At 37.3% G+C, this 26,694-nt stretch overlaps 1 protein-coding gene and 1 long non-coding RNA gene across 2 annotated transcripts; both read right to left on the bottom strand.

Annotated features, from left to right (window-relative positions):
* Window positions 1–6,555: 6,555 nt before the first annotated feature.
* LOC110878258 (probable carotenoid cleavage dioxygenase 4, chloroplastic) lies at window positions 6,556–8,552 on the bottom strand. Its single transcript, XM_022126534.2, has 2 exons — window positions 7,172–8,552; window positions 6,556–7,010 (listed from the first exon to the last, which is right to left on the bottom strand). The coding sequence occupies exons 1-2, from the start codon at window positions 8,506–8,508 to the stop codon at window positions 6,635–6,637; spliced, it is 1,713 nt and encodes a 570-aa protein (XP_021982226.1). The 5' UTR covers window positions 8,509–8,552; the 3' UTR covers window positions 6,556–6,634.
* A 3,020-nt stretch (window positions 8,553–11,572) lies between these two features.
* On the bottom strand, window positions 11,573–12,824 carry LOC110874557. The gene is made up of 2 exons (XR_002556049.2): window positions 12,497–12,824; window positions 11,573–12,034 (listed from the first exon to the last, which is right to left on the bottom strand). It is a non-coding gene; the product is annotated as an uncharacterized LOC110874557 (long non-coding RNA).
* Between the last annotated feature and the right edge of the window lie 13,870 nt (window positions 12,825–26,694).

Below are 26,694 nucleotides of genomic sequence, written 5' to 3' on the forward strand. Positions count from 1 at the left end.
GACCCGTCACATGAGCGGCTGCTTCGAAACGTGGAGAGAAACAATTATTTGTTAGAGTGGGTGGCTGCGGCGCTGCAGCAGCAGCGACAGCATGACGGGTTACCTCCACTACCCTTCATTGCGGATGCGGACTGGGATCAGCATCAGCGGCAGCAGCAGCATCAGCAGCAGCAGCAGCATCAGGAGCAGGAGCAGCAGCAGCAGCATCAGGAACAGCAGCAGTAGTATTTTATCATTTTGTTATGTATGTACAAACTTTGTAATGTATTTTGTAATGTATGTATCAAACTTCGGTGTAAACAGTTTCACATATTTTGAAATGTTATGTTTTGAAATTCAGGCAGGTTATAAAAAATTCTGGCAGGTTATTTAAAGTGTTTTGTCGTTACAAACTTAGTTTCGACGCTCGTTAGGCCCGTACGCGCCTTACGGACGACGTCGACTAAATAATAAAAAAAATATTATTTAGTCGACGTCGTCCGTAAGGCGCGTACGGGCCTAACGAGCGTCGAAACTAAGTCCGTCGTTGCCCGTTAGGCCCGTACGCGCCTTACGGACGACGTCGACTAAATAATAAAAAAAATATTATTTAGTCGACGTCGTCCGTAAGGCGCGTACGGGCCTAACGAGCGTCGAAACTAAGCCCGTCGTTAAAATTTTAACGACGGGCTTAGTTTCGACGCTCGTTAGGCCCGTACGCGCCTTACGGACGACGTCGACTAAATAATAAAAAAATATTATTTAGTCGACGTCGTCCGTAAGGCGCGTACGGGCCTAACGAGCGTCGAAACTAAGTCCGTCGTTGCCCGTTAGGCCCGTACGCGCCTTACGGAGGACGTCGACTAAATAATAAAAAAAATATTATTTAGTCGACGTCGTCCGTAAGGCGCGTACGGGCCTAACGAGCGTCGAAACTAAGTCCGTCGTTGCCCGTTAGGCCCGTACGCGCCTTACGGAGGACGTCGACTAAATAATAAAAAAAATATTATTTAGTCGACGTCGTCCGTAAGGCGCGTACGGGCCTAACGAGCGTCGAAACTAAACCCGTCGTTAAAATTTTAACGACGGGCTTAGTTTCGACGCTCGTTAGGCCCGTACGCGCCTTACGGACGACGTCGACTAAATAATAAAAAAAATATTATTTAGTCGACGTCGTCCGTAAGGCGCGTACGGGCCTAACGAGCGTCGAAACTAAGTCCGTCGTTGCCCGTTAGGCCCGTACGCGCCTTACGGATGATAAATTTACAAAAATGGTCCCTGAGGTTTGATGTGTTTACAAAATCGGTCCCTGAGGTTTGATGAATTTACAAAAATGGTCCCTGGTGTTTCCAGGATTTACAAAAATGGTCCCTGGTCAATTTCTGAAACACAAGGGACCATTTTATTAAATCCTGGAAACACCAGGGACCACTTTTGTAAACACATCAAACCTCAGGGACCATTTTTGTAAATTTATCATCCGTAAGGCGCGTACGGGCCTAACGGGCAACGACGGACTTAGTTTCGACGCTCGTTAGGCCCGTACGCGCCTTACGGACGACGTCGACTAAATAATAAAAAAAATATTATTTAGTCGACGTCGTCCGTAAGGCGCGTACGGGCCTAACGAGCGTCGAAACTAAGTCCGTCGTTGCCCGTTAGGCCCGTACGCGCCTTACGGCTGATAAATTTACAAAAATGGTCCCTGAGGTTTGATGTGTTTACAAAATCAGTCCCTGAGATTTGATGACTTTACAAAAATGGTCCCTGGTGTTTCCAGGATTTACAAAAATGGTCCCTGGTCAATTTCTGAAACACAAGGGACCATTTTTGTAAATCCTGGAAACACCAGGGACCATTTTTGTAAATTCATCAAACCTCAGGGACCAATTTTGTAAACACATCAAACCTCAGGGACCATTTTTTTAAACATAAACTTAAATTGTTTTTTTTTTAACGACGTCGGGCCTTACGGGCAACGACGGACTTAGTTTCGACGCTCGTTAGGCCCGTACGCGCCTTACGGACGACGTCGACTAAATAATATTTTTTTTATTATTTAGTCGACGTCGTCCGTAAGGCGCGTACGGGCCTAACGATTGTATCTGGAATACAACAGGTTCTGTGTGAATTTAAAGTTCAGAAGGCTTTATACGCCTCGTATTGACCAATACGCAGCGTATACAAGGTGTCAATATACGCTGCGTATAGGCCAATACGCAGCCTATTAATAGTTACTGCATATATGAATTAAGTTCTATGTTCTAACAGCTCCGGAACGGAGGATAAACTGGTTAAGGCTTTACGGTTCTAAATGATAGGTCACGAGTTCGATTCATGATAAGGGCCGGTTCTTTAAAGAAGACCCCCTTTTATACTGATTTTATATATATTTACATTTTGGTCCCTGGTGTTTCATTTTTTATAAAAATGGTCCCTGAAGTTTCATGAATATACAAAAATGGTCCCTGTTGTTTGATAATTTAGATAAATGGTCCCTGATGATTCCAGGATTTACAATAATGGTCCCTTATGTTTCTGAAATTGACACAAAGTGTCAAATTTTACCAAGTTTATATACGCTTCGTATTGGTCAATACGCAGCGTATAGAAACCTGGCAAAAATTTGACACTTCAAACCTACCAAAATGACCCCAAATGTGCATCAGTTTTCTATACGCTGCGTATTGACCAATACGCAGCGTATAAAGCCTTCTGAACTTTAAATTCACACAGAACTTGTTGTATTCCAGATACAATCGTTAGGCCCGTACGCGCCTTACGGACGACGTCGACTAAATAATAAAAAAAATATTATTTAGTCGACGTCGTCCGTAAGGCGCGTACGGGCCTAACGAGCGTCGAAACTAAGTCCGTCGTTGCCCGTTAGGCCCGTACGCGCCTTACGGACGACGTCGACTAAATAATAAAAAAAATATTATTTAGTCGACGTCGTCCGTAAGGCGCGTACGGGCCTAACGAGCGTCGAAACTAAACCCGTCGTTAAAATTTTAACGACGGGCTTAGTTTCGACGCTCGTTAGGCCCGTACGCGCCTTACGGACGACGTCGACTAAATAATAAAAAAAATATTATTTAGTCGACGTCGTCCGTAAGGCGCGTACGGGCCTAACGAGCGTCGAAACTAAGTCCGTCGTTGCCCGTTAGGCCCGTACGCGCCTTACGGAGGACGTCGACTAAATAATAAAAAAAATATTATTTAGTCGACGTCGTCCGTAAGGCGCGTACGGGCCTAACGAGCGTCGAAACTAAACCCGTCGTTAAAATTTTAACGACGGGCTTAGTTTCGACGCTCGTTAGGCCCGTACGCGCCTTACGGACGACGTCGACTAAATAATAAAAAAAATATTATTTAGTCGACGTCGTCCGTAAGGCGCGTACGGGCCTAACGAGCGTCGAAACTAAGTCCGTCGTTGCCCGTTAGGCCCGTACGCGCCTTACGGCTGATAAATTTACAAAAATGGTCCCTGAGGTTTGATGTGTTTACAAAATCGGTCCCTGAGATTTGATGACTTTACAAAAATGGTCCCTGGTGTTTCCAGGATTTACAAAAATGGTCCCTGGTCAATTTCTGAAACACAAGGGACCATTTTTGTAAATCCTGGAAACACCAGGGACCATTTTTGTAAATTCATCAAACCTCAGGGACCAATTTTGTAAACACATCAAACCTCAGGGACCATTTTTTTAAACATAAACTTAAATTGTTTTTTTTTTAACGACGTCGGGCCTTACGGGCAACGACGGACTTAGTTTCGACGCTCGTTAGGCCCGTACGCGCCTTACGGACGACGTCGACTAAATAATATTTTTTTTATTATTTAGTCGACGTCGTCCGTAAGGCGCGTACGGGCCTAACGAGCGTCGAAACTAAGCCCGTCGTTAAAATTTTAACGACGGGTTTAGTTACGACGCTCGTTAGGCCCGTACGCGCCTTACGGACGACGTCGACTAAATAATATTTTTTTTATTATTTAGTCGACGTCGTCCGTAAGGCGCGTACGGGCCTAACGGGCAACGACGGACTTAGTTTCGACGCTCGTTAGGCCCGTACGCGCCTTACGGACGACGTCGACTAAATAATATTTTTTTTATTATTTAGTCGACGTCGTCCGTAAGGCGCGTACGGGCCTAACGAGCGTCGAAACTAAGCCCGTCGTTAAAATTTTAACGACGGGTTTAGTTTCGACGCTCGTTAGGCCCGTACGCGCCTTACGGACGACGTCGACTAAATAATATTTTTTTTATTATTTAGTCGACGTCCTCCGTAAGGCGCGTACGGGCCTAACGGGCAACGACGGACTTAGTTTCGACGCTCGTTAGGCCCGTACGCGCCTTACGGACGACGTCGACTAAATAATATTTTTTTTATTATTTAGTCGACGTCGTCCGTAAGGCGCGTACGGGCCTAACGAGCGTCGAAACTAAGTCCGTCGTTGCCCGTAAGGCCCGACGTCGTTAAAAAAAAACAATTTAAGTTTATGTTTAAAAAAATGGTCCCTGAGGTTTGATGTGTTTACAAAATTGGTCCCTGAGGTTTGATGAATTTACAAAAATGGTCCCTGGTGTTTCCAGGATTTACAAAAATGGTCCCTTGTGTTTCAGAAATTGACCAGGGACCATTTTTGTAAATCCTGGAAACACCAGGGACCATTTTTGTAAAGTCATCAAATCTCAGGGACCGATTTTGTAAACACATCAAACCTCAGGGACCATTTTTGTAAATTTATCAGCCGTAAGGCGCGTACGGGCCTAACGGGCAACGACGGACTTAGTTTCGACGCTCGTTAGGCCCGTACGCGCCTTACGGACGACGTCGACTAAATAATATTTTTTTTATTATTTAGTCGACGTCGTCCGTAAGGCGCGTACGGGCCTAACGAGCGTCGAAACTAAGCCCGTCGTTAAAATTTTAACGACGGGTTTAGTTTCGACGCTCGTTAGGCCCGTACGCGCCTTACGGACGACGTCGACTAAATAATATTTTTTTTATTATTTAGTCGACGTCGTCCGTAAGGCGCGTACGGGCCTAACGGGCAACGACGGACTTAGTTTCGACGCTCGTTAGGCCCGTACGCGCCTTACGGACGACGTCGACTAAATAATATTTTTTTTATTATTTAGTCGACGTCGTCCGTAAGGCGCGTACGGGCCTAACGAGCGTCGAAACTAAGCCCGTCGTTAAAATTTTAACGACGGGTTTAGTTTCGACGCTCGTTAGGCCCGTACGCGCCTTACGGACGACGTCGACTAAATAATATTTTTTTTATTATTTAGTCGACGTCGTCCGTAAGGCGCGTACGGGCCTAACGGGCAACGACGGACTTAGTTTCGACGCTCGTTAGGCCCGTACGCGCCTTACGAACGACGTCGACTAAATAATATTTTTTTTATTATTTAGTCGACGTCGTCCGTAAGGCGCGTACGGGCCTAACGATTGTATCTGGAATACAACAAGTTCTGTGTGAATTTAAAGTTCAGAAGGCTTTATACGCTGCGTATTGGTCAATACGCAGCGTATACAAGGTGTCGGTATACGCTGCGTATAGGCCAATACGCAGCCTATTAGCAGTTACTGCATATATGAATTAAGTTCCATGTTCTAACAGCTCCGGAACGGAGGATAAACTGGTTAAGGCTTTACGGTTCTAAATGATAGGTCACGAGTTCGATTCTTGATAAGGGCCGGTTCTTTAAAGAAGACCCCCTTTTATACTGATTTTATATATATTTACATTTTGGTCCCTGGTGTTTCATTTTTTATAAAAATGGTCCCTGAAGTTTCATGAATAGACAAAAATGGTCCCTGTTGTTTCATAATTTAGATAAATGGTCCCTGATGATTCCAGGATTTACAATAATGGTCCCTTATGTTTCTGAAATTGACACAAAATGTTTCCAGGTATGAAGTGTCAAATTTTACCAAGTTTATATACGCTGCGTATTGACCAATACGCAGCGTATAGAAACCTGGCAAACATTTGACACTTCAAACCTACCAAAATGACCCCAAATGTGCATCAGTTTTCTATACGCTGCGTATTGGTCAATACGCAGCGTATAGGGCCCTTGTTTTCTGTGCAATGATTGGTAATCAGGCACTGAGATCTATGGTTTATCTACGCTGCGTATTGGTCAATACGCAGCGTCTAGGGTTAACCTTATAGGCTGCGTATTGACCAATACGCAGCGTAGATAAACCCTAACTTTTGCTAGGGTTTGGTGTGCCAATAGGCACTTTAGTGTGCCAATAGGCACACTCAAGTAAAAAAAAAAAAAACGTGCACATAGTTAAGCCCTAACAATTACTATGTCTACACAGACAGGTAGACCACCACCATTTAACAAAGATTTTGACAAGTAACTGACACTATGCCCTACATAGATCTGACCAAGTAACTGACAAATGATACAATGAACAAATGGTTTTGTTTTGTCAAGGTTTGATTAATAACAAAATATATAATTTTCGTCAGTTTCTTTTAACTCATACAACATTTTTTATAAAGAATACAAAGTTGTATATGGTTTTTAATCATTCAATGTATTTGTAAAATATCACAATTTTATTTATCATAGCAATATATGTATATGTATTTGAAAATACAATGGTAACATACAATATTGTCGGATTGTCACATTGCACTCAAGTCCTTTTCTTTAATAAATAGACCATGTAAACCATACGGCACTCGTTGTGGCAGCTTGACAACAGCCACCACTTCAAGATTCGGTGATCCGGCATCCATCACCAAGAACCTTGACTCACCCGAGTTTTCATCATGCACATAAGACACCAAATACCCATCATCCTCCTCTACGCTTGAATCTCTTGCAACGAAAAATGGTTCACCTCCGAAGCAATTATCTCCATACATCCGACTTGCCACTGTGTACTCATGTCGTTCTTTGGTTCCTTCTGATGCGGCAATGTCAAGCTTTGCCACTCCTATTGTCCTTATCATCCTTGATTTTTTCGGCGTTTTCTCATGAATTGCTGTGTAAACGAACCTGCATTATCACGTTTCTTCTCATTAGATAAGACATATATTGCTTATGCATTATCAGTTAAATATAAAATTACATCGAGATAGAAGGTAGAAGGTGAACGGGAAACAAACTGCGTTGCTACCCCTTTTTTAATAGCAAAACTAAGTCAGTGTTTTTCTTACTTGTTCTTTTTTGATATATATGCCGGATTGATAACAGGAAACTCCATGTTATCAACCGACAGAGTTTGCCTTAACACAACCCCCGTCCCAAAATGAATAGTCACTTTTTCCATGGATGCTTGGATCAGATCCATCCGATCAAAGAAGTGCTCAATCGACAATGTATTGGGTGCCACCAACACCAAGACCTCGCTTCCATATTCATCGGTCTCGTCCCACGCATTAGCTACATGAAGTATATTGAGCCCAGGCACCTCAAACCACTTGATCTCTGATTCATCCTTTGCATACCGTGGAAGAACACCGATTCTTGGAACTTTCATTTTGTCAAAACTTATAAGGCTTCCTTTCTGGATCAGGTTCATTGGATGAGCTCCAAGTTGAATATCACAAATGATTGCATACTTTTGAGTGATTGCCAAATCATGAGTTAAAGAGGGTTCCTTCATGGAGAAAATAGGTACATCAGTTTGCTTGTCTCCATTTGCATCGAATCGAAAATAAGTTATATAAGGATATGTTGCCCAATAACGAAAAGCAAACGCCTCCTTAGTCTTGGGATCAATCTTCGGGTGAGCGGTCATGTTCATAAAAAGCTTTCCTTTGAAATCATGCTGATGTAAAGTTATTACATCGCCATTGTCCTCGACTTTGAGTGCATATGGAAGATCGGATTCACATAGTGCGAACAGGCTGCCTCCAAAAAACGCTAAGTTGGTGTTTGCAACACCAATCCCTTTGCCAATATCGTACTTACCCAAAACAATTCTTGCACTGAAAAACGCTGCACGCGCGACAAAAGGACCAAGTCCTTTCATACCTCCAATAAAATTTGGGACAATGGAGGATTTAACTTGGTTTTCAAATAGGTACTTGTTGGTCTTGATGTATCGGCTGCAGAAAGTGGCACAACCTTGAGAGATCCTGATGGAGTGAACCATCCCATCCCCATCCAGGTAGTGTTGTGGACCGCTGGAGATAAACTGTGGGTTGGGTCCGTTGCGTATGTACACGCCATCCAGGCATGAAGGGAGTGACCCGTATACATCCTCACATTTTGTAGGACTCAGCTCATCGACTGGTGCGAAGTTATCAGTTAGCGTGTTGCATGGGTCGACCGACAAATGAGGAGGATGATCAAGAAACTTGATGATAGCCTTGTTAAATATTTTTTCAAGTAAAGATAGGTTTGAAGGTAAGTTTCTTGATTCGTTCGGAGCTGGAATATTGGTATCTTTTTTACTGTTTCTAGTGATGAAAGTTGGTTGAGATTTGAAGATTTTGGTATGAGAATAATGGGAAAAGGCATATGAGTTTGACAACGGAATTGTATTCATTCTTGTTCAGTGGTTGTACCTTAACCCAAACAAAAAAAAATACAGATCATGGGTGACCTATATAAGCAATAAACCCTGGTGGGATATTTTCAAAGATAAATATTAAAATGGATCCAGTTTTATTAAATTAAAATATATACGATGAACGATATTTTTTTTTCATCTAAGTTTCACCCTTAATAGCATTTATGCTCAGGGGCGAAGTATAGAGGGGGCGTCTGACCCTTGAACTTTTCGCTCAATAGTGTTATATATGTAGTTTTCGTATAGAAATTTTTGGGTATATACGTTTTCGACCCCCCGGTTCTATAGAAATTTTTGGGTATATACGTTTTCGACCCCCCGTCATTCGTGTCAAGCTTCGCCACTGTTTATGGTGTATATGCCTTGAATCTATTTATTTTTCAACAAATTTGAGTCTTTATATAATTAGTGGCAGTCATGCGCGATACGACGGATGTTACTAAGTATAGCAGAAATGAAGTCTGCTATACTTCCACCCGCACAAAATCGATATACTTGAAAGATGGCGCATGAAGAAAATAGTGGCACTAAGGCAATATTGTGACAACATGTATGTTTGGTGACTCGACAACCCCCCCTCCCCCCTCTCTCTCTCTCCCTCTCTCTCTCTCTCTCTCTCTCTCTCTATATATATATATATATATATATATATATATATATATATATATATAGGGATTGGTTATATAAGAAACCCTATCTTTTTAAGAAAACTATGGAAACCCTCTGTGAACCATTGATTAGCTTACACTAAACTTGATCAATGGCTATGATTATTTTGGTATGAATAAAATTAAAGAGAAATAAAAAGTACTGCCATTTAGTACCATCGAAGGGCATTTTCGGAAGTCAACATACACATTGGAAAACAAAAAGCCACTTGTGTCATAATCTCTCTCCTCTTTCTTCTAGTCAAATCTTTCAATTAACTATTATCTCTCTCCTCTTTCTTCATCATTGAAAAGAAGAAAGCTTCATGGTCTTCAATGGTGATCCTTCAATGGTGATCTTCATTTGAAGAAGCGTCATGTGGTCTAGAAAAATCACAAAGAAACACGCACGAGTGTGTGTGTGAGAAGAGCGGTGACAAGATGAATGTTTTTAGAGAGAGAAAGTTGATGTTTTAGATAGAGAAACAACAATCTTTATCACAAAGACACACGCACGAGTGTGTGTGTGAGAAGAAGGTTTGAAGATCTTCTTCGTGTTTATCGGACGGGTATAGATCCGGTAAGTGTTCTTGAAATATCATTTCACACTTGATTTTTTGTTGAAATGGCTGTTAATATGTTTTTGTGTGCTGAAAGTGTTTTAGTATTGGTTAATGGGGTATCCATGGTTAATGTTAATGTATTTAAAATCAAAAACTTTATGATGAGATTTTGAACGGGTTTTTTTTGTTGGTTTAGTTGCTTGTTAGGGGCTTTTGATCTTAACAGTAGCTGTTTTTTTGTTGGTTTGAGTTGCTTGTTTGGGTTTTTGATCTGAACAGTAAGTGTTTTTTTTGTTTGGTTACCTGATTCACAGACTCAGGCCCATAACACGTGTTAAGCCCCCCTGTTATAATGTTATATAACGTGTGTTGATTTACAGAAACAAACTCATAAAGATATTCAATTGAGAAGCTGGATGGATGTAGGAGAAGTTAATGTGTGTTCTAGTAATGGTTAATGTTAATGTATTTTAAATGAATCCAAAACTTTAGGATGAGATTTTGAACAGTTTTTTTTTTGTTGGTTTGGTTGCTTGTTTGGGGCTTTTGATCTTAACAATATTTTTTTTTTGTTGGGTTGCTTGATTTACAGAGACAGACCTGTAACATGTGTTAAGCACCTGTTAGAATGATATATAACGTGTGTTGATTTACAGAAACAGATCCATAAAAGATATTCAATTGACAAGCTGGATGTATGTAGGCGACGTTAATGCGGGGACATTGAATAAGTCACATCCTTTGGGAAAGAAGTCTTCGTTCATTTATAATATGTGTTAGTGGTTCATGCTGTAACAGAACACCATGATGTAAACCTGACATGTGTTCATGTATAACATGTGTTAAGCCCCTGTTAGAATGATATATAACATGTATTAACCTTTTGTTAATTAAAAAAACAAGTAATATCTATTTTATTTTTGTTGGTGTTTAAAATATCCGATAATGTGGATACTGAGCGTAAAACTTGTACAAGTAATAAATGTACAAGTTAGTATGTAACGTGTAATATGAAACGAGCCATTTATGGTAACACATGTACCGGTATAATATGAAACGGGTCATTTGTTTTGCACATTTTGGAATGTATAACATGTGTTAAGCCACTGTTATAATCTTTTTGTAACCTGACATGTATTCATGTATAAGCTAGTGGTTTACAATGTGTTAAGCCTCTGTTATAATCTTGGTTTAACCTAACATGGTGTCATGTATACCTGGGATAAAATGTGTTAAGCCTCTGTTATAATCTTGGTTTAACCTAACATGGTGTCATGTATAAGCTAGTGGTTTCCAAAACACCATGATGTGTATATACATACTGTAACATGTATTAAGCGACTGAAATATATAACATGTGTTAAGCATCTATTATAACATGTGTTAAGACTTCCATAATAGATGCATAAACTCCAATAGTAACTTAATAACAACAGAGTAAACCTGATATAACGTGTGTTAAGCCTCTATTATAACATGTTTTAAGACTTCCAGAATGGATGCATAAACTCCAATAGTGTGTTAAGACTTCCAGAATGTGTTAAGTCCAATAGTAAACTCCAATAGTAATTAATATGTGTTAAGACTTCCAGGATGGATGCATAAACTCCAATAGTAACTTAATAACAACATAGTATACCTGATATAACGTGTGTTAAGCCTCTTTTATAACGTGTGTTAAGACTTCCAGAATGTGTTAAGTCCATACCATTTTAACATCATGTACTAGACAAAACAATAAGAGTCTCACATTACATATTACTAGTAAACGAAAAATACATAGCACTAAGAAAAATGGTGGGCCGTTTACTATACCCATAACGGTATAACTGATATAACGTGTATCAAGGCTCTATTATAACGTGTGTTAAGACTTTCAGCAAGTTACACATAACATGTGTTAGAGATTAATGTACTGGTAAACTTGTAAAAAGCTACATTGCCTACAAGCAAGTTACATAAAATTGGATGCATATAGCCCAAAAGCAACACAAATATGTTGAGGTCGACTTCAGGGCAGAAGTTCGGAAGGCCATAACATTTTTAACAACACGTCCTAGACAAAATAATAAGAGTCTCACATTACATATTACTAGTAAACGAAAACACAGATCACTAAGAAGGGGTGGAGCTCCCATTGACGGTATGTCTTTGCTGTTTATCTGCTACCTTTGCTGACTCATCTCTTGCATAAACTCCATTAACATATTCCAACAAGCTGGTCATTAACATATATAACAAAGGTAGCTACGGGTTGTAGTAACAGGATATGTCATCTAGTAGAATCACCACCTGGTAAGGATGAAAAAAAAAAAAGACAAACATTTTATTGAAAATAACATCACCGAAAATCAAAGAACTCAGAAAAAAACTCAAAAGTAATGAATCTAACATCAAATCTGCTTCAAACCCATATGTTTGAAACACATATAGATCTGAAACAACTAAGAAGACCTGATTTTTGAAGAAAGAAATTGGGCACACAAAAATTTCTTCTTGGTCTTGATTTAAAATTTTTAAATAAACAAAAGAAGCTCAGATTTTAAATCTATCAAATATCATAAAAAGTATAAATTTAAACAAATTACATAAATAACAAAAGTAAGATCTTTAAACGTGTTTCTCTCACACACATTTGTGCGTGTGTTCTTGGTGTCCAGATGAACAAGATGAATATTGTTGTTTCTCTCTCCAAAACATCAGTTTTCTCTCTCTAAAAACAGAATTAAAGATGTGATGAGAGCAACACCTTACTTTCTTTTCTTGAAGAGCTTCGATAATTGCTTCGATCCTCAGATTTGGTGGCTTCAATAGAAAGTAATGAGTATAAGATCTACCCGGCGACATTAACGGGTTATATGATGGATTTGTCTCAATGGACATTAATGGAGAAAGGAATAAATGAAGAAGTAGATTGTAAATGAAGATGTGCAGGACATTAATGAAGGTCTTTCTTAGAAATGAAAATGATAGATATGGAGTTAGAAAGATACATTGGGAAGATAAATGGGTAATAAATGTTGTCAAATCATAGTAGACAAAAGTCAAGTTATCTTTTAGAGTTAGGTAGTATAATGTTGAATTTACCAAAGTGCCCTCAAAAGTAAAAAGAAAGATGGAGATGGTTGGGACACGTGGCCAATTGTAGGCCTTGTAATGGGTTTTCAAAGTTTTCTCAAAATAAGGGGTTTTCTCTAGAGCATTATCCTATATATATATATATATATATATATATATAAGGTTAGGTTTATTTCAGAACTCTAATAATTACAGAACTTTCAGAACTCCTAATAAACAATCAATTATTATATATATATTTTTTTATATTTAACATACTTTTATCATTTATTATATGTATTTTTATAATTACATACATGTTAAGAGTAGTTTGCATATGTGTAATAGCCAAACTATATATATGTGTAATAATTATTTACATATATGTAAAAAACTAGTTTCCATATGTGTAATTATAAAATTACAAACAAAAAATGATAAAATTAATCTTAACATGTATGTAATCTTAAAAATACATATAATAAATTATTAAAATACCCCAAATATAAAAAAATATGAATAAAAAGATTGTTTATTAAGAGTTATGCGAGTTCTGTAAATATTAGGGTTCTGAAATAATCCTCACCATTCATGTAAAAAAAGGTTTTTTGTGAGAAACATAAGAAAGAATCTACACTGTTAGATCTTTGATCTAATGGTTGAGATCATAATGGCAAAATTGTAAATAATGTTTATTATTAAACATATTAATTTTCTAGATTAAGGGTATACAGGTAAATTTAACATTTTTAAATTAAGAAATTAACATTAATGCACATGCAACCTCCCTCCGTCTTTTTTAAACGTCAATAACTTTTTTATATGTAACTTTTTAAAAAAAAAATTACACCATAATAACGAGCGTTTTTTTATCTTTAATATGAGTACCATATTGCTATACGTATATAGAGAAAAAAATATGTTTCGATAAGATGTTTAGTCCATGACGTTTTGTCTATGTTCATACAATGGTGTTTTAATTATATTGTGATTCAAAGCGTGGTGTTTTAAATACATACTGGAATGTAGGTGTAAAACACTATACGATGAACATGCGAAGAACATCTACTGGAATGTAGGTTTTAAAACACATGGTATTTTAACATATGAAATCTGGAACATCTACTAGCATGCAGATGTAAAACACCATGCATGCAGGTTTAAAACACCATGTACAATAACTATACTATGAACATTATACTAAGAACACATTCTGGAAATGGAGGTAGTGTCTTTAATAGTGTTATATACTTATTGAATGGTGTTATATACTTATTGAATGGTGTTATATAATTATTGAATGGTGTTATATACTTATTGAATGGTGTTATATAATTATTGAATAATGTTATATATGTGCTGAATGGTGATTTTGCAGTGTTATTCGTAGTGTTTTTATAGAGATCTTTAAAATTGTGTTATATACTTATTGAATGGTGTTATATAATTATTGAATGGTGTTATATACGTGCTGAATGGTGGTTGCAGTGTTATTCGTAGTGTTTTTATAGAGATCTTTTAAAAAAATCATGTTCCTATAAATAAGGTGGCGGTTATGGAAGGTTTTGAATTAATTGAATCAATGATAAAATTACCTGTTTATCCTTTTGAATTAATTTAGATTGAGGACACATGTCATCTCCACAATATTTCTCACACTTTTAACCATTTTTACAATAATCTTACCTTATATATATATATGGAGAGGATCATGAGAAAACTAGATATAAATGAGAAAACTAGAAAACTAACTAAAATCCACTAAAAATGAGGGGGAGGGAGACTTTTAATGAAGCAGGGGTAAATTGGAAAAAAAAAATTATAACTTTTCAAACATTTCTCATTTCTCCATACGTTATCATTTTAAAACAAAAATGACACCATAAGATCACAAATTTTCTTATCTTTCATTCAAGTATATTCGAGCATATTTTTTATGACATAAAAAAAGATTTATGGTGTCGTCTTGTTTTCAACACTATTATTATAGTAGTGCACATGTGCAATATAACATGTACTACAATTGCATTACATGCTTAAAATTAGTTTTTTGAGTCTAGTTTAGCTTTTAGGGTTAGTTTTTTTTGGAGGTTTAGGATTAGGATTAGGTTTTTGGGTGTGGGGGGAGGGGGTTTAGGTTTTTTTTTGGGGGGGGGGGTGGGGGGTTTAGGTTTTTTTCGGGTTTACGTTTAGGGTTTAGTTTTAGGTTTTCGGGAGGGTGGGGGTGGGGGGGTTTTAGGTTTTTGGGGGGTGTCGGTGGGTGGTGGGTTAAGTGGTTTAGGCTTTCCGTATTAATGCACATGTGCAGTACAACAAAATTTTTTTTTTTTTTTTTGAAATTTTTTTTCCATACATAAAAAGTAGGGATTTTTCTTTAAAAAATTGTAAAAAAAAAATTGGTATATTTTTAGGTTTTTTTAGTTAGTTTTTTGGTTTTCTCATTTAAACTAGTTTTCTCATGATCCATCCCCTATATATATATATATATATATATATATATATATATATATATATATATATATATATATATATATATATATATATAGGTAAAGAGTAAAATACAAATGCGCTTATCGTACGATACATACGCGATCATCCTAGCCGTTCGATCAGGTGCAGATCTGGTGCGAATTCAATACATATCGCATGTGAAAAAATGGTTAGCATGGGGTAGTGTGAAAAATGGCATGGGGTGTGTAGATGGACAAAATCGCATGTGGAAGATTTGAATATCGCATGTGAAAAAATGGCATGGGTTATTGTGAAAAATGGCATGGGGTGTGTAGAATCACATGTGGAAGATTGAATATCGCAAGTGAAAAAATGGCTAGCATGGGGTAATGTGAAAAATAGCATGGGGTGTGTGGAATCGCATGTGGAAAATTGAATATCGCATGTGAAAAAATGGCATGGGGTAATGTGAAAAATGACATGGGGTGTGTAGAATCGCATGTGAAAAATTGAATATCGCATGTGAAAAAATGGCATGGGGTAATGTGAAAAATGGCATGGGGTGTGTAGAATCGCATGTGGAAAATTGAATATCGCGTGTGAAAAATTGGCTAGCATGGGGTAATGTGAAAAATGGCATGGGGTGTGTAGAATCACATGTGGAAAATTGAATATCGCATGTGAAAAATCTGTGTGTGTGTTACTGTTCATCTTCTTCGATTGTTGGTCGATCATTGTCAGTCTTCTTCCGTTTGACCCTTACAACTCCCAAATTAGTAGTTCTTATTATCGATATCGCACTAAAAGGAACGAAGGGAGGTTGGGGAAGAAGATTTTCAGGTTTTTGAATTTGATTTAGGGTTTGATTTTGAACTATCATCGGTCAATTACAGAGATTTATGACCTCGCAATGATGTTTAACCTTCCTGGTATGATTTAGATATATTAAAATGATTAATTTAATCATTTAAATTAGTTTCGCTCGTGTTTGATCGATTGAAGATCGTACGGCTGAGGGCATCGCGTACATAATGTAGGATAAGAGGTATTGTACGTTAACCGGCCTATATTTATATATATATAGGATAGGGTTCTAGCGTGAACAACCTCCCAAGAGTGAACTGCGTGAACAGATATGGACCCCTGATTTCCTTTTTAGTTGTTAAGGGTATGATTGTAATTATATAAAAAATTAGATTTAAATCATTACTTTAATAATTGAATTAAGTTACATCTTTCCTAATTTAAATTCATTATCCACATTATGTTTATTTATTAATAAGATAATTATCAAAACAAACAACAAATCACCAGATTTCAATTTTAATTTTTATTTTAGATTTCATCACAAGAATTCAAATTTTGATTTTTAAGATCCATGTAACCTTCATATTTCAACGGTATACACATGTGTACTTGGATATAAATAGAACAGTACAAATGTGTACTCAGCATCGTACATATGTGTACAGTAATTCACAGGTGTACATCAACATTCAATACAAAAATTTTTTTTTGAGATATCACAAAACAGACGATATACACATGTGTACATCGCATTTAAACAAATAATTATTTTAATAATTGAATTAAGTTACATCTTTCCTAATCCTTGATTTGATTTGTGAGAGATTTATGCAATCAATTTAAGAGGATAATTGATTACTTGATTTGTGAGAGATTTATGCAATCAATTTAAGATTGAAATTACACATATACCCTTTTTGTATTTAATTAAACGGAAAAAATTAACCAAATAATTACCATCATGCCACTCACTTTAATCGCAAGATCATAAAAATCAAGGGCCCAGATCAGTTCACTCTTGGGATTTTGTTCACGTTTGAACCTAATCCTATATATATATATAGGGTTCTAGAGTGAACACTAGTGTATTTGCGAATTGAATGAACAAATCCTGGCCATTGATCTACACACGTGTATGGCCAGGATTAGTTCACCCAGTTCGCAAGCTACACTAGTGTTCACTCTTGAACCTAATGCTATATATATATATATATATATATATATATTCAGTATATATTTTAAGTTAGTAGATAACAATTGTAGGAACCGTCCGCATGTAAATAAAATAAAACAATTTTATTAAATGATTACAATACAGATATTAAAGAAAGTAGGAAATTTCTAAGCTATTACAACTAAAATAAATCAAAATACAACAAAAGATGAAGAAGAAGAAAAATATGTGGCTAAGGCTTGCGTTTAACACAGGGCCCTTAAAACAAATTTTGAGTCTCCCAAGAGAACTCGTTTTGTTTCCTAGGGTACAACAGCCGGAGTAGGAGTACTAGCGGAGTTGGCTCGAGTACCCGAAGAATACCTTGAGAGAAGAAGCAAAAAAGATTAGAAGTATGCAAGAGGAATTTTTCATATGATGTTGGTGTTGCTGGTCTTCTGCAATGGATGTGATGCTGTATTTATACAGCCGCATCTGAGATGAAACAACAAAAAATGAATTAAATTGGAGAATTAAATTGTATTAAACGTCTTCAATGCACTTTAATTCGTCATTTAATTTTTAATCAAAGCTGTTGACTCGTCTATTTCAAATGCTGAAGTGAAACTACTCAGTCATCAAAGTCTGGGAAGCTTCCATTACGCGCGTGTGCGCGCATGACAGACAAGCTGATGCGCGTGCCCCATTTTTGCTCACTTTCATGCGCGATCTTACAGGTCTGCACCACCCATGTGAGCGCACACCACGTCACCAGTAAACTTATACGATCACGCCACACAGTTGCTCTGTATCGGCTCACTTTCGTACGCGCCGCGTGCCATCGCGCAGACCAGCCTGGTCATGCGCCATGTACCCATGCGCTCGCCTGCCATGTCATTCGCCAAGTTGTCCTGCCACCTGGTCCTTGTAGCTTCTGTGCTTCACCACGTGCGCGTGGTCAAAAATACAAAGGCGGCTCTCAAGCGCGTGCGAAGTGCAAAGTGCGCCATCAAAGCGCCACATTGCGCCATCGCCCACGTCGCGCGCGCCCGTACGACTTTACTTCGTTGCGAAACTCTTCCAACATAGAACACAATCCCACAAATAAATATATAAAATCCCATCGGTTTCTTATATTTATTTCTAGTCCAAAATTAAGAAAAATGTATTTCCTATATTTGTGAAAATTGCTATTTTTTCAAAATTTCCAACAATCTCCCACATGAATGGAAATCGATCTTTACTTATAAGTTTCAATGATACAATTCGACAGTTGAATATTGCAAGATAGGTAGGTTGTTACCTTTGAACCTTATTTTGTGAAGCATACTTAGCTTACTAGCGGTTTGTAGACGCGATGTCCTTGAACATACCCTCATTTGTGTAAACGATAATACACTTCACACAATACTCTCCCTAGTCTGGCTAACCCCTCATTGTGGTGTCCTATTATGGTCCTGGAACACTAGCTTGGTTCTGCGAGAGCTCTAGGATTGCGCACCCCACAATGTCATTCGAAACGACCTCACTTCTCTCTCACATAGGTGATTCCCATGAATCATTAAAAGCATCATGGTTATTTGATTTGCTAAAATCGCTAACCTTAATATGCTTAACCTCACTTCAGTCTCACTGATTGAAATGGACTAGGAAGTATATAACTCCCTTTTATTTGAAGCAAAGCCGTATTTCAAATTATAAATCCTAGGCACGATTATCTGGAGGGCTCTATTGTCCAGAATAAAACAGATTCACATATATGTTCGAATGTTCACAAGTTATTTAGTAATTTCTATGACATGACCCGTTACTTAGAATTTTATACAGTTTTTCTAGATTAAGCATTGAACGATTACATCCTAACCCTTATAATACCTTTAGAATACAAGCACTTTGCTAACCACTTGTTGGTAAATGCAGATTTTAGATTTATCAACAATTTAAACCCAATTATTTTAATATACAAATTTAGCAATGATATCAACAATCGTTGGTAATATTGAGTCCACTAGAGAAATTTGTTAGTAATTTTACAAACGAATGAATTATTGTACTGTATATTCATTGCTAACGACAATTGCCGGAAAAAAATTGATTGTTTAATAATGACATTTCTTTAAAAAAACGTAATAGTAATATTAAGGCTAAAAACAGAGACGATTACAGACATATCTTTGATGATGACAGTTCTATAGGTCTTTCGGTAATGTTTTATAAAAGTAGTTCAGAGTTACACCAACATAAAGTTCATTCCGAAAACCGTTGGTTAATGTGGGTACCAACGGTAATACGATCAATAAAACTAAGAGATTGATCACCGACAGGATATTCAACGATGGATTGTCGAACTGTTGTTATGACAACTAACGGAGAGTAAGCGACTGCTGTGATAAAACTCCGAAGGATCACTGACATAACATTCAAAGACGGATTGTTGGCAAAGAGTAGCGACCGTCAACACTAAATTCTCACGAAAGATGACTAGATCTGGACTTTCCCATGTCGGGTGTCTGTTCACGACGTTTGGTCCCCCCTAGCCTTACAGACGAATGAATTATTGTACTGTATATTCATTGCTAACGACAATTGCCAGAAAAAAATTGATTGTTTAATAATGACATTTCTTTAAAAAAACGCAATAGTAATATTAAGGCTAAAAACAGAGACGATTAGAGACATGTCTTTGATGATGACAGTTCTATAGGTCTTTCGGTAATGTTTTATAAAAGTAGTTCAGAGTTACACCAACATAAAGTTCATTCCGAAAATCGTTGGTTAATGTGGGTACCAACGGTAATACGATTAATAAAACTAAGAGATTGATCACCGACAGGATATTCAACGATGGATTGTCGAACTGTTGTTATGACAACTTACGGAGAGTAAGCGACTGCTGTGATAAAATTCCGAAGGATCACTGACATAACATTCAAAGACGGATTGTTGGCAAAGAGTAGCGACCGTCAACAATAAATTCTCACGAAAGATGACTAGATCTGGACTTGCCCATGTCGGGTGTCTGTTCGCGACGTTTGGTCCCCCCTAGCCTTACAAACGAATGAATTATTGTACTGTATATTCATTGCTAACGACAATTGCCAGAAAAAAATTGATTGTTTAATAATAACATTTCTTTAAAAAAAACGTAATAGTAATATTAAGGCTAAAAACAGAGACGATTAGAGACATGTCTTTGATGATGACAGTTCTATAGGTCTTTCGATAATGTTTTATAAAAGTAGTTCAGAGTTACACCAACATAAAGTTCATTCCGAAAACCGTTAGTTAATGTGGGTACCAACAGTAATACGATCAATAAAACTAAGAGATTGATCACCGACAGGATATTCAACGATGGATTGTCGAACTGTTGTTATGACAACTTACGGAGAGTAAGCGACTGCTGTGATAAAATTCCGAAGGATCACTGACATAACATTCAAAGACGGATTGTTGGCAAAGAGTAGCGACCGTCAACAATAAATTCTCACGAAAGATGACTAAGTCTGGACTTGCCCATGTCGGGTGTCTGTTCGCGACGTTTGGTCTCCCCCTAGCCTTACAGACGAATGAATTATTGTACTGTATATTCATTGTTAACGACAATTGCCAGAAAAAATTGATTGTTTAATAATAACATTTCTTTAAAAAAACGTAATAGTAATATTAAGGCTAAAAACAGAGACGATTAGAGACATGTCTTTGATGATGATAGTTCTATAGGTCTTTCGGTAATGTTTTATAAAAGTAGTTCAGAGTTTCACCAACATAAAGTTCATTCCGAAAACCGTTGGTTAATGTGGGTACCAACGGTAATACGATCAATAAAACTAAGAGATTGATCACCGACAGGATATTCAACGATGGATTGTCGAACTGTTGTTATGACAACTTACGGAGAGTAAGCGACTGCTGTGATAAAATTCCGAAGGATCACTGACATAACATTCAAAGACGGATTGTTGGCAAAGAGTAGCGACCGTCAACAATAAATTCTCACGAAAGATGACTAGATCTGGACTTGCCCATATCGGGTGTCTGTTCGCGACCTTTGGTCCCCCCTAGCCTTACAAACGAATGAATTATTGTACTGTATATTCATTGCTAACGATAATTGCCAGAAAAAAATTGATTGTTTAATAATGACATTTCTTTAAAAAAAACGTAATAGTAATATTAAGGCTAAAAACAGAGACGATTAGAGACATGTCTTTGATGATGACAGTTCTATAGGTCTTTCGGTAATGTTTTATAAAAGTAGTTCAGAGTTACACCAACATAAAGTTCATTCCGAAAACCATTGGTTAATGTGGGTACCAACGGTAATACGATTAATAAAACTAAGAGATTGATCACCGAAAGGATATTCAACGATGGATTGTCGAACTGTTGTTATGACAACTTACGGAGAGTAAGCGACTGCTGTGATAAAATTCCGAAGGATCACTGACATAACATTCAAAGACGGATTGTTGGCAAAGAGTAGCGACCGTCAACAATAAATTCTCACAAAATGTCGGGTGTTTGTTCGCGACGTTTGGTCCCCCTAGCCTTACAGACGAATGAATTTTTGTACTGTATATTCATTGCTAACGACAATTGCCAGAAAAAAAATTGATTGTTTAATAATAACATTTCTTTAAAAAAAACGTAATAGTAATATTAAGGCTAAAAACAGAGACGATTAGAGACATGTCTTTGATGATGACAGTTGTATAGGTCTTTCGGTAATGTTTTATAAAAGTAGTTCAGTGTTACACCAACATAAAGTTCATTCCGAAAACCGTTGGTTAATGTGGGAAACAACGGTAAACGATCAATAAAACTAAGAGATTGATCACCGACATGATATTCAACGATGGATTGTCGAACTGTTGTTATGACAACTAACGGAGAGTAAGCGACTGCTGTGATAAAATTCCGAAGGATCACTGACATAACATTCAAAGACGGATTGTTGGCAAAGAGTAGCGACCGTCAACAATAAATTCTCACGAAAGATGACTAGATCTGGACTTGCCCATGTCGGGTGTCTGTTCGCGACGTTTGGTCCCCCTAGCCTTACAGACGAATGAATTATTGTACTGTATATTCATTGCTAACGACAATTGCCCAAAAAAAATTGATTGTTTAATAATGACATTTCTTTAAAAAAAAAACGTAATAGTAATATTAAGGCTAAAAACAGAGACGATTAGAGACATGTCTTTGATGATGACAGTTCTATAGGTCTTTCGGTAATGTTTTATAAAAGTAGTTCAGAGTTACACCAACATAAAGTTCATTCTGAAAACCGTTGGTTAATGTGGGCACCAACGGTAATACAATTAATAAAACTAAGAGATTGATCACCGACAGGATATTCAACGGTGGATTGTCGAACTGTTGTTATGACAACTTACGGAGAGTAAGCGACTGCTGTGATAAAATTCCCAAGGATCACTGACATAAAATTCAAAGACGGATTGTTGACAAAGAGTAGCGACCGTCAACAATAAATTCTCACAAAATGTCGGGTGTCTGTTCGCGACGTTTGGTGCCCCTCGCCTTACAGACGAATGAATTATTGTACTGTATATTCATTGCTAACGACAATTGCCAGAAAAAAAATTGATTGTTTAATAATAACATTTCATAAAAAAAAACGTAATAGTAATATTAAGGCTAAAAACAGAGACGATTAGAGACATGTCTTTGATGATGACAGTTGTATAGGTCTTTCGGTAATGTTTTATAAAAGTAGTTCAGTGTTACACCAATATAAAGTTCATTCCGAAAACCGTTGGTTAATGTGGGTACCAACGGTAATACGATCAATAAAACTAAGAGATTGATCACCGACAGGATATTCAACGATGGATTGTCGAACTGTTGTTATGACAACTTACGGAGAGTAAGCGACTGCTGTGATAAAATTCCGAAGGATCACTGACATAACATTCAAAGACGGATTGTTGGCAAAGAGTAGCGACCGTCAACAATAAAATCTCACGAAAGATGACTAGATTTGGACTTGCCCATGTCGGGTGTCTGTTCGCGACGTTTGGTCCCCCCTAGCCTTACAGACGAATGAATTATTGTACTGTATATTCATTGCTAACGACAATTGCCAGAAAAAAAATTGATTGTTTAATAATGACATTTCTTTAAAAAAAATGTAATAGTAATATTAAGGCTAAAAACAGAGACGATTAGAGACATGTCTTTGATGATGACAGTTCTAAAGGTCTTTCGGTAATGTTTTATAAAAGTAGTTCAGTGTTACACCAACATAAAGTTCATTCCGAAAACCGTTGGTTAATGTGGGTACCAACGGTAATACGATCAATAAAACTAAGAGATTGATCACCGACAAGATATTCAACGATGGATTGTCGAACTGTTGTTATGACAACTTACGGAGAGTAAGCGACTGCTGTGATAAAATTCCGAAGGATCACTGACATAACATTCAAAGACGGATTGTTGGCAAAGAGTAGCGACCGTCAACAATAAATTCTCACGAAAGATGACTAGATCTGGACTTGCCCATGTCGGGTGTCTGTTCGCGACGTTTGGTCCCCCCTAGCCTTACAGACGAATGAATTATTGTACTCTATATTCATTGCTAACGACAATTGCCATAAAAAAATTGATTGTTTAATAATGTCATTTCTTTAAAAAAAAATGTAATAGTAATATTAAGGCTAAAAACAGAGACGATTAGATACATGTCTTTGATGATGACAGTTGTATAGGTCTTTCGGTAATGTTTTATAAAAGTAGTTCAGAGTTACACCAACATAAAGTTCATTCCGAAAACCGTTGGTTAATGTGGGTACCAACGGTAATACGATTAATAAAACTAAGAGATTGATCACCGACAGGATATTCAACGATGGATTGTCGAACTGTTGTTATGACAACTTACGGAGAGCAAGCGACTGCTGTGATAAAATTCCGAAGGATCACTGACATAACATTCAAAGACGGATTGTTGGCAAAGAGTAGCGACCGTTAACAATAAATTCTCACGAAATGTCGGGTGTCTGTTCGCGACGTTTGGTCCCCCCTAGCCTTACAGACGAATGAATTATTGTACGGTATATTCATTGCTAACGACAATTGCCGGAAAAAAATTGATTGTTTAATATTGTCATTTCTTTAAAAAAAACGTAATAGTAATATTAAGGCTAAAAACAGAGACGATTACAGACATATCTTTGATGATGACAGTTCTATAGGTCTTTCGGTAATGTTTTATAAAAGTAGTTCAGAGTTACACCAACATAAAGTTCATTCCGAAAACCGTTGGTTAATGTGGGTACCAACGGTAATACGATCAATAAAACTAAGAGATTGATCACCGACAGGATATTCAACGATGGATTGTCGAACTGTTGTTATGACAACTTACGGAGAGTAAGCGACTGCTGTGATAAAATTCCGAAGGATCACTGACATAACATTCAAAGACGGATTGTTGGCAAAGAGTAGCGACCGTCAACAATAAATTCTCACGAAAGATGACTAGATCTGGACTTGCCCATGTCGGGTGTCTGTTCGCGACGTTTGGTCCCCCCTAGCCTTACAGACGAATGAATTATTGTACTGTATATTCATTGCTAACGACAATTGCCAGAAAAAAATTGATTGTTTAATAATGACATTTCTTTAAAAAAAACGTAATAGTAATATTAAGGCTAAAAACAGAGACGATTAGAGACATGTCTTTGATGATGACATTTCTATAGGTCTTTCGGTAATGTTTTATAAAAGTAGTTCAGAGTTACACCAACATAAAGTTCATTCCGAAAACCGTTGGTTAATGTGGGTACCAACGGTAATACGATCAATAAAACTAAGAGATTGATCACCGACAGGATATTCAACGATGGATTGTCGAACTGTTGTTATGACAACTAACGGAGAGTAAGCGACTGCTGTGATAAAATTCCGAAGGATCACTGACATAACATTCAAAGACGGATTGTTGGCAAAGAGTAGCGACCGTCAACACTAAATTCTCACGAAAGATGACTAGATCAGGACTTGCCCATGTCGGGTGTCTGTTCACGACGTTTGGTCCCCCCAGCCTTACAGACGAATGAATTATTGTACTGTATATTCATTGCTAACGACAATTACTAGAAAAAAAATTGATTGTTTAATAATGACATTTCTTTAAAAAAACGCAATAGTAATATTAAGGCTAAAAACAGAGACGATTAGAGACATGTCTTTGATGTTGACAGTTCTAAAGGTCTTTCGGTAATGTTTTATAAAAGTAGTTCAGTGTTACACCAACATAAAGTTCATTCCGAAAACCGTTGGTTAATGTGGGTACCAACAGTAATACGATCAATAAAACTAAGAGATTGATCACCGACAGGATATTCAACGATGGATTGTCGAACTGTTGTTATGACAACTTACGGAGAGTAAGCGACTGCTGTGATAAAATTCCGAAGGATCACTGACATAACATTCAAAGACGGATTGTTGGCAAAGAGTAGCGACCGTCAACAATAAATTCTCACGAAAGATGACTAGATCTGGACTTGCCCATGTCGGGTGTCTGTTCGCGACGTTTGGTCCCCCTAGCCTTACAGACGAATGAATTATTGTACTGTATATTCATTGCTAACGACAATTGCCAGAAAAAAATTGATTGTTTAATAATGACATTTCTTTAAAAAAAACGTAATAGTAATATTAAGGCTAAAAACAGAGACGATTAGAGACATGTCTTTGATGATGACAGTTCTATAGGTCTTTCGGTAATGTTTTATAAAAGTAGTTCAGAGTTACACCAACATAAAGTTCATTCCGAAAACCGTTGGTTAATGTGGGTACCAATAGTAATACGATCAATAAAACTAAGAGATTGATCACCGATAGGATATTCAACGATGGATTGTCGAACTGTTGTTATGACAACTTACGGAGAGTAAGCGACTGCTGTGATAAAATTCCGAAGGATCACTGACATAACATTCAAAGACGGATTGTTGGCAAAGAGTAGCGACCGTCAACAATAAATTCTCACAAAATGTCGGGTGTCTGTTCGCGACGTTTGGTCCCCCTAGCCTTACAGACGAATGAATTATTATACTGCATATTCATTGCTAACGACAATTGCCAGAAAAAAAATTGTTTGTTTAATAATAACATTTCTTTAAAAAAACATAATAGTAATATTAAGGCTAAAAACAGAGACGATTAGAGACATGTCTTTGATGATGACAGTTCTATAGGTCTTTCGGTAATGTTTTATAAAAGTAGTTCAGAGTTACACCAACATAAAGTTCATTCCGAAAACCGTTGGTTAATGTGGGTACCAATAGTAATACGATCAATAAAACTAAGAGATTGATCACCGATAGGATATTCAACGATGGATTGTCGAACTGTTGTTATGACAACTTACGGAGAGTAAGCGACTGCTGTGATAAAATTCCGAAGGATCACTGATATAACATTCAAAGACGGATTGTTGGCAAAG

Source organism: Helianthus annuus, chromosome 1 (assembly GCF_002127325.2).
Source record: "Helianthus annuus cultivar XRQ/B chromosome 1, HanXRQr2.0-SUNRISE, whole genome shotgun sequence".
NCBI classification, from domain to species: Eukaryota; Viridiplantae; Streptophyta; class Magnoliopsida; order Asterales; family Asteraceae; genus Helianthus; species Helianthus annuus.